Here is a 9,478-nt window from a genome sequence, read left to right on the forward strand (position 1 = left end):
AACAATATGAAAAGATTGGTTGAGTGGATCTGATCCTTGGGTCAGGCTCACGGAGTCGTCTGCACACTAAAGAACAGCAAAGGGAGATGGTGAGTTTGTGGTTTTCAGAAATGGGAACTTCGAGAGTAGTTAGACTGATCTTACTTGACTTGATTATTTCCACCAAAAAGAGGGGAAACTGCAGGTTCGTGGTTTTGGTTCCTTGTTCTTATCTTGTTGCCTCTCACCTGAGAGAGAGAGGCAACAAGAGTTGATTACTAAGACTGACTTCTCGGGAAACCACAGAGCTCTATCTCAGGGAGGCTCAGGGTACCACTACTGGCAAAAACGGCGATGAGGTGCAGGCAGTCAGCTCCTCTTAAGCTCCAGGATGATTGGATGATGAATTACAGGTGCGCTGAACAGCGGGCACGCGCCTCCAGGTGTGCAGCCTCTAACACCATCTGGTGGATGAAGAATGAAGCAGCAGGCGAACAGAGGAAAAAACCTACAAAAAAACCAAAGCCCCGGTTCCCAACGCTTAGCATGCGATACTTCATTTACAGTAACAAATGTGATGCAAAATATTATATAAAATATAAAATCTTGCATGCAATGAACTTCATGTCTGTGGTTGATTGTTTTATTTTCTTTTTATAGAAAGTTTTGGGGATTTTTCTATTTTGTTGTGTTTTTGGTGAAATTGTGAAACACCTTTTTCAACAGCTGTTTTTAAACTTTCATGAAAATAATAAAAAGTATAATAAGTATAGTTTGGGTTGTGTCTTACAGAGAATATCTCACCGTGATATTTTGGGTTTTCATTTGCAGTACTCACCCATTTTTGTCGGGTCAAGTTTTGTCCTCTTTAATTGCAGTTGTGAGTTGCAGAAAATCAATAAAAGGGCAGCAAATGACCTGTGGGTTTTACTTTGCACTTTCCTCAATAGTATCCCTCATCCCTAAATGAGGAATAAAATATACTTACTGATGTTCCAACGGATGTAGAAATGACCCACAATGTCACATGTTGTTTTCCTCATTGGGTTTTTCACTGGTTAGCCTAAAACACACGGCAGGTTGAGTTGAATTAGAAATCTCTATGTCAATTGTTATGTGTGCTTTACTTGTTTCCCTGAGATTTCAGTTTAGTTATAGAGAACAAGAAAGTAGGCTGCAACCTTGAAAACAAAGAAAGCTTTTCACTTTAACGTTAAAAATAAGCCAGTGTTAGAAAACCAGAATCACTTGAAGAACCTTGTTTCACAACAAGTACAACTCAAAAACTCTGAACGTATTGAACACTGAAAATGTTCAATATTTTTTTAACAGTGTAATTATATCTTATAAATTCATTCATTACATGTAAGGCCTGATCTATATAGATGGCTGGCTGTCATTGCAAGTAGTGTCCATAGTGTCTATAATAATAATAATAATAATAATAGCAATACACTTCATTTAATTAAGTATACATAGCACAACAGTCAAAAATCAATCAAAATCAATCTCTAAACAGCTATACTTACGTGCCCCCTCTAACTCGGTCGGCCTGATCTCACCTTCAACATCTCTGTGACAAAGAAATAAGTGATATTACCAAATTTTTATAGGTCAACCTATAAAAATTTATTACAACATGAATGTGCTTCATCAGCCTGAAATGTTTGCACTTTTGGACATTTCTTTTTGTTTTATCTTCAATATCCCTTTGGCTTTATGGTGGTTTGTGGTCTCTGGAGGAGCCAGAGATCACAATTAATATTTTTAAAAAGCCAGATTACAGTTTGATAATATACTTAAGGACCATATTTTTTTTATCAATCAATCAATAAAATTTCATTTGTATAGCACATTTCAGGGACAAGGCATTTCAAAGTGCTTTACATCATAAAAACACAAAGTCATGCAACATAGAATCAATAATCAGAACATGACATTAAGTCAAGTTCCATCGTTAAATTCGTAAATTATTACGTTTCAAATACAATTCTAGACAGGTGGGTTTTTAGTCAAGATTTAAAGGAACTCAGTGTTTCAGCAGTTTTGCAGTTTTCTGGAAGTTTGTTACAGATTTGTGGTGCATAGAAGCTGAATGCTACTTCTCCTTGTTTGGTTCTGGTTCTACAGATGCAGACCTGACCGGTCTTCTGGCTCTGGAAGGTTGATACAACAACAACAACAACAGATCTTTAATGTATTGTGGTGCTAAGCCGTTCAGTGATTTATAAACTAATAACAGCATTTTAAAGTCTATCCTTTGAGCTACAGGGAGCCAGTGGAGGGACTTTAAAACTGGAGTAATGTACTCCATCTTCTTAGTTTTAGTGAGAACGCGAGCAGCAGTGTTCTGGATCAGCTGCAGCTGGAGGATTGCCTTGTTAGGCAGACCTGTGAGGACGCTGTTGCAGTAATCGATTCAACTAAACGCATGGATGAGTTTCTCTAGATCTTGCTGAGACATAAATCCTCTAATCCTAGAAATGTTCTTCAGGTGATAGAAGGCCGACTTTGTAACTGTATTTATGTGGCTCTGAATGCTCAGATCAGAGTTCATTGCTACTCCCAGGTTTCGGGCCTGATCGCTGGGTTTTAGTTGTAATAAGTGACTCTAGATAGCTCCTCTTTAGGTCCAAAGATAATAACTTTGGTTTTGGAGACAAGTCTTCTAATCTGACAACCATAATTACCATTTTCACATTTGGAGTAAAAAAAAGGCGGTGCTTTCAAGCCTCAAAACATCAGAAAGTATGGTGGTGGCAGAATCATGCTGTGGAGTTGTTTTAATGCAGGAGGAATTGGAGCATTACATTTAGTAGCATCATAAGGAAAGAACATTATGCAGAAATGCTGAAACAACATCTGAAGACCAGGTTCCAGTAACTCCTGCTCTCCTCTTTTTTGTGTGTTTTTAAGATTTTAAGAAGTATACCCAACCTTACGGATTGCCAAGAAAAATCCAAATAAAACTAAAGTAAATCAGTCTACTCGTCGTTTCAAATTTACACTGGGCAGCAACATGTTTCCAGAGGATAACAATCTTTTTTAAACAAGTTTTGTTTCTGACTTGCTTCCTCCCACCTGCTCTGTTGCTCCACCTTTGGTCCGGTAGAGTTGGTTTCACATCTCATCGTTGTCCAGTGTCAGATGACACTAAGGCGGTGTGGCTATTGTACATCTACCTGATTGAATTTCAAGGCACTCAGCAAATCCTTCTGTAGGTGAGAAAATCTAAAACATGTACAGATAGTGAAGACAATTTGTAGTATTATTAAAATCTCAATAATACATTATGTTACCTTTTTAATTTCTATGAAAAGCACAGACTTGATCAGTTTCTTAGTAAAGCTGAAGGAAACCGGTTTTGCTGGTTTCTTTCAATGTTTATTATAAAGTACAGGTTCTTCTCGTATGCGCTCCAGTGAGAATTGTTTTTCAGGCTAAAGTACTTTTTAAAAACAGTAACCTTTAAGCAGGTTTTTAAATTTTTTTATTAAACCCACATTGGTGTATCAAAAATGCTTTTGTTTATTTGTCTAATGTAATATTCTTAGATTAAATGTCATTTTTTTATTAGCTCTAAGTGAAAATAATTCATTATAATAAACAGAAATAAAGGTTTGAAAATATTAGTCTACATTTATCAGTTTCACTTGAAAGAAATACTGAAAAAATGTAACTTTTCTAATATATTTAGATTCCCTCAGAAGGACCTGTAAATGGAGTTTACAGCTAATATAGAGTAAAAGCAAGTATATGTTTCTTACAGATATAGTGGTGGAAAGTGCGTCAGTCGTTTTTGGTGTGATATTGAAAGAGCAATGGTCATATTGTAGCTCTGGAACCAATTCAATGTGGCAAACAAAATCCTTTTTTAGTCTGGAGAAGCGTTGGGAGTAGTGTGTAAAACAGATGACAATGTTTAAACAAAATGTGACTTCTTTTTAATGTGGACTGGTTCAAAAGGTCAGCAATCTTTGGCTATTTGGTTTCTTTTCAGGCGCCTTCCTCTTTATTATCAGTAACCCTTATCACAATGTGCATACTTTGGGTATACAGATGCTGGTTTAATCTTACTGTATGTAGCTCTAAAACCTTTTACACCATTGTACATTTCCTCAGAATATAACATGGAATATGTTGGTGCATATACATATATATATATATATATATATATATATATATATATATATATATATATATACATACAGTATATGTATATATATAAGCACCAACCCACTATAAATCAGTGTCTCATGTTCTGTTTTTGTCGGATCATCCTCTTACAGAGTAAGTATAAATGCTGCATTATGTATTCAATGAGTATTTTTCAGGGAAGAAGTCAAGAGTTACTTATAAATGTTCCAACCTGACAGACAACGTTTCATGCATTCTTTTCTTCCCTCTTATCTTCGGCCCTTGACAGGCTTGGTGTCACATTTTAGTTCCTCACTCAAAGGCATCAGAAGAACTGATGGAGACATATGATATTTTACAACTTTGCTATCATGATTTTTTTTGTTACTTTTTTAAGATAAAATGGAAAAAGGTGCTGGACCTCCTCCATATGCTGCAGCTACTCCAGAAATTTTAGCTCAGCCATATCCTGGTCCACCACTGAACTCCGGTGCGGCGCCACAGCTTGCTGTTCCTCAGTATCAGCAACCTGTTGCTCAGCAATATCCCCAGCCTGTTGCTCAGCAGCATCAGCAACCTGCTCCTCAACAACAAGCTGTACAGCAAAATCAGACTACTCAACCTGGTGAGTTACTTTCTCAGTTAGTGTCTTTTTATTGAAGATGAGTCTAAAGTTTAAGAATGTATAGAGTTGGTGGTGAGTTTTTAACAAAGTGTTACTGACAGCAACCCCTGTGGTGGTGGTGCAAGCGAGACCAACTGAGGCTCCTGGAAGCATGTTGTGTCCACACTGTAAGACCACCGTTGTGAGCACAACCGAATACAAATTGGGCATGCTCACCTGGATCATTGTTGGAACACTGTTTTTTATTGGGTGAGTAAAAAGTTGAAGTATTGAAGTATTCTTTTCTAACCAACCGGTTTAGCAGTGCTGCCGCCTTTGCAGCCACAGGAGGACAGTGATATCTCAAACGGGGTCAGTTTGACAGCTTTCATACGGCAGGGAGAAAATTGAGAGGAAAAATAAGAACAAATTAGTGCAACCAATTATTCCAAACTGACCTCAAGAAGAATACCAATAAAGTCAGTGCCAGGGGTTGAAATTAGTGTGAAGTGGCGTGTAAATTGGAGCAACGCACCCGCCACTGTGGCAGGTTTACAATTTGAACAGAAAAAAAGAAGAAGCTGCATTCAGGTTGAACGTCTGTCCAGGGGAGGACTGACCGTCTGAAGTACAGACCATATCTGGCGGCCCTATACTGTCATAATTTAACAAACCGCCACAGCTCATTGGTTGATTTTATTGACGGACACTGGGTTTATCCAATGAAATCCCTTGGTTCTCCTTGGCCCGTCCCTCCCTTTTACGGTTATAAATACCGCTATTTCAGCTAACCGGAGTCCGAGAAAAGTGAGCGGATACGAGAAGGGGCGGGTAAGAGAAACCACGACAACAAAAGCTAAAAAGCGCATAAGCACATTCAAAAAAAATGTGTCAAACTAACCGATAAGTTTACCACACAAACTTCACCTGCTGGAGCAGATTGAGGAGCAGAGAAGGAGGAGAATTAGCTATTCAGGGGATTCATTATCTTCGTTGTCGGAGGAGGATGATGAGAGAGATTGTGACCGGACACAATGAGGAAGAGTTCAGATTAGCTGCTGCTGCCCAGTTAGGAGTGAAAATATTCATGCAGGGAGGAGGGCAGGTGTGTGTCTGGGAGGGGGAAGCTACACTAAGCTAGCAGGCAGTCAGAAAAATACTTGAATGACAGAAATAATGATGGTTAAAAATGAAGACGTTCTGAGATATTTTAGTAATAAGAATAATTGTGAATTTCAATAGAAAACATAATAAGTAAGGGGAAACACGTAGAACAGTTAGAAAAACAGCTTTTGGTACCATTTAAAAATGTTTTAAAAAATTACTAGATCACTATCTGGGGGAGTTGTAGCCAAAATGTGGAAATGTTTGACATAGGAAATGATTGCAAGAATGTTAGGGTTGTGTAGTTAAAGTTTGCTGTTAGTAATTACTTCAAGTGAACTTATTGCACTTCACCTTTGTTAAAGTATCCATGCTTTATGTTAAATTAATCTATCTATGTACATATGTATGGTAAACTTATTGTCAGTAAATCAGATTTTATAGGGTTAAGAATAAATCATATATTTTATATAATTTGCTTGTACTGGTGGGGCTGGTGACCGAAGGAAGAAAAAAAAAAAACAGTGGCTGGTGAAATGTCTGAGTGGCTGGTAAAAAATGTTCTCTACCAGCTACTGGCTGGTGGAGAAAATGTTTAATTTCCACCCCTGGATTCACTCCTTGTTTGTTTAGCACTTTTCTTTACGCCTTCGTTCCATGTACGTTCAGGCAGTTTGCTTTTTTGTTTAAAACAAACAAACCAAAAAATACACTAGCTTTTTTATTTATTTTTTATTTAACCAAAACGAAAGTTGGGATAACAGACCATTTTCTGGTTTTTGCACTAAATGGAGAATACAGATAAATACTGCACAGTTTCGATTGAGTTAACTTTTTTTTAACTCGAGTAATTTTACTATTATTGTTTTGTCTTTTTTTATCATATTCCTTGTCCAGGTGTTGGCCTTGCTGTTTGATCCCGTTCTTCGTGGGTGCTTGCAAGGATGTGCAGCATTCCTGCCCGCAGTGCAACAACGTTCTGCACGTCTACCGTCGCATGTGAACCATAGTGGTCAATCGTGCAGCTACTGAAATTTTGTTGTCTCTATTCATTAAGGTCTTCCTACACTGTACAAAGTTCTTTTTGAGCCTAGTGGAGAGCTGCACTGTAAAACTACAATTCCCAAAGTCTGCAAGAATTGACGCTGTCTTAGAAATAACACTTCTGAACTTCCTAAAAAAAAATTTAGGGAGTGTTTTGATCAGTTCATCGTTGGTAAATACATTTACATAGAGTGACTGACGTATCACCCCTTATAGTCCAAAACTAGGCTCTGCCTTTGTCAAGTTAACTAAAGACTCTTGCCTTGTGTGATTTTGTTTAAAGATAATATTGTTCATCATCTCATTAGAAATTTTGTTTCTTTAAGTAGAAGAGCCAAAACTGTGACAGCCAAAAACTTGTAAACTGTAGTGTTTACCTGGAAAGACCTGTGTGTGTGTATGTGGGCTTGTATTGGATACATGTTTTACCAGAAAAATATTACATTACTTTATACGACTAAATGTAATGACATAATAAACATAATGAAACATAATACATTCCTCAGAGAGCTTTATGCTGAAATGTTCCATGCATTCCTTTGAAAAATGATCAACTACTCAGTCAATTATTGTGGCATGACTGGCAGACATCAGATCGATTCTGTTATGTGATAAAAAAAAAAGATATTAATGTGGAGCCTCATGAGGCACAGGGCTACATTTTCCTGGAAGGAGACAGGGTTATTAACTGAAGATGTAAAACTGATGCATGTAAGATTGCAGCCAGGTTGAAGCAAATAAATACATAATCCTGTCATCAGTGATCAGTATAGAGCTTTTGTTTTAGTAGCCCCAAACTACAATTTACTTCATTTAATATTTAGCCTAACACCATGAGAAAAATCATGTCAACAAGAGAAAATGAATAGTTGTAGTTTTTTCAGACATTTAAAATTTTACATTATGGCTGGATGTCACTATCAAGTGGCCAGATGCAGGTATTACACCCACTCTCTTTGTGTTCAGAATACGTGGGTCCTCTGGTTGCAAAGAAAATGGATATATAAAAAAAAAAAAAAAGTGGTTTACAAAGTACTAAACTCCAATACTCGGCTCAGGAGTGTAGAAGTATTGGATATAACGAGAATGCAAAATTTCATGCAATTTAAGACTGCTTCAGAAATCTGCAAAGAATTTCCTCTTTATTCACTTCCGATGAAGACAAAGGTTTAACGCTTTGAAAAAATAAAAGTGCCATTGTCAACCCATTCCTAAGCTGAAAATAAAGCACTTTCAAAACATGTATTTTATTTTTTTATTGAACTTCCAAAATGCTACAAAATATGTTTTGACTTGACAGAGTGCAAATTCAAGATACCAATAATGTCAAAATGTTAATTCATATCTCACATAGACAATCTGTTTAATTAAAGATTTCTCTTCATTTGGAAATATCCTATAAGGATTTTGGACAAGCAAAACTTATAATTCCAAATATTTCTAATTTTATTTTTGCCTAGTCATTATGTGCTTTCAAGATATCTGTAATTTAATTTGCACAAGTCAAATCTATTAAACAACTATCTAAAAATAAATTTAAGACAGATATAATTAGAGATATCTTCATCTTAGAGATGTTTTCAAGATACCTAGTCTGTTCCAGCCCATTTAGGGTATTAACATACTCGTTGTGATCCATTTCGCCCTGTTTTGAACTGGAGAAATCCACTTCCAGACCTCCAGCTGAATTTCGCCCATCATCCGAGTCACAGTGTCTGAAAACCAGTTAGGATAATTCCAAGGACCCCTGACCACACAAAATATTTTTTTTTCTTCATAGAAATAGAAACAAATTGGGGCAATGTCAACTACAAAATTAATCATATTGTGTTTGTAGCAGTAAAAAAATAAATATTATCACTCCCATACCAAAGAGCACACATCCATATTTGCACTGAACCTGCCCCCCACCCTCTTTGGTTCGTTCCTGCTTAGCACGCTTGATGGTGACGATGTTCAGCACCAGTCAGAACAAGACAATGCTGCGAAGAAAAACAATAAAATCAGGTTTTCAAAAGGAAAGAGAGAAAAAAGACAAGTGTCAATTTGTAGCCCAGTTTTTCTGCAGGAGAGTTGGGTAGATTGTGTGACATTATCAACCATTTAGCATAGTTAGCTTAGCTACAGACTGCTTGCCTCCATTTCACTAGCATTAAATGAACAAGGAAAAAAACAGATCTAATCAACCTGGGTGCAAAGTCAGACATTTTGAAGTACCTACTGGTTTCAGTTTAAAATAATATATAGGGTTTACTTTGACTTGGACACAATGTCAATGGGCTCGGGCCATGTTAAATTTTTTGAAGGTCCCATTTATAATAGTGAGACGTTTTTGACATTTTTAGTTCTGAAAAAAAAACAACAACAAAGTTTCCCTTTCTGTTTCATTTTTTTTTATCACCTCAAATTGTTTACCAGTTGTGTGTAGTCTGTTTAGGTTTAAAAGTCTTTTTCAATAAATTATTTTTGTTTTGTCTCTTGCTCCTGTTTCTTCTAGTTGAATTTGAAATTCAACTGGCATCCAGCAGATGTTTTGTTGCAGTTTTTTAATGAAGTTATGTTTCCCACCTACTTCTGCCTACTTTCTATCTTGCTCCACCTACACGTCAA

General features: G+C 36.7%; 1 protein-coding gene across 2 annotated transcripts; it reads left to right on the forward strand.

Moving 5' to 3' along the window:
* Positions 1-3,070: 3,070 nt before the first annotated feature.
* LOC116719500 (cell death-inducing p53-target protein 1 homolog) lies at positions 3,071-7,362 on the forward strand. 2 transcript variants are annotated; one of them, XM_032562029.1, is made up of 4 exons: positions 3,071-3,196; positions 4,514-4,741; positions 4,843-4,990; positions 6,722-7,362. In XM_032562029.1, exons 2-4 carry the CDS (start codon positions 4,519-4,521, stop codon positions 6,825-6,827), a joined length of 477 nt encoding a protein of 158 aa, XP_032417920.1. In that variant the 5' UTR covers positions 3,071-3,196; positions 4,514-4,518; the 3' UTR covers positions 6,828-7,362. The 2 variants fall into 2 exon arrangements, with proteins under 2 accessions (XP_032417920.1, XP_032417919.1); XM_032562028.1 differs by having other exon boundaries at positions 3,072-3,200.
* Positions 7,363-9,478: the final 2,116 nt, after the last annotated feature.

Source organism: Xiphophorus hellerii, chromosome 5, assembly GCF_003331165.1.
Source record: "Xiphophorus hellerii strain 12219 chromosome 5, Xiphophorus_hellerii-4.1, whole genome shotgun sequence".
Classification (NCBI taxonomy): Eukaryota; Metazoa; Chordata; class Actinopteri; order Cyprinodontiformes; family Poeciliidae; genus Xiphophorus; species Xiphophorus hellerii.

Bases quoted from the DNA above. Each gene is read 5' to 3' on its own strand.
- LOC116719500 (XM_032562029.1), top strand. From the start codon at position 4,519: ATGGAAAAAGGTGCTGGACCTCCTCCATATGCTGCAGCTACTCCAGAA. The intron at 4,742-4,842 runs GTGAGTTACTTT...TGTTACTGACAG, and splicing joins AAATCAGACTACTCAACCTG to CAACCCCTGTGGTGGTGGTG. The intron at 4,991-6,721 runs GTGAGTAAAAAG...TTCCTTGTCCAG, and splicing joins GGAACACTGTTTTTTATTGG to GTGTTGGCCTTGCTGTTTGA.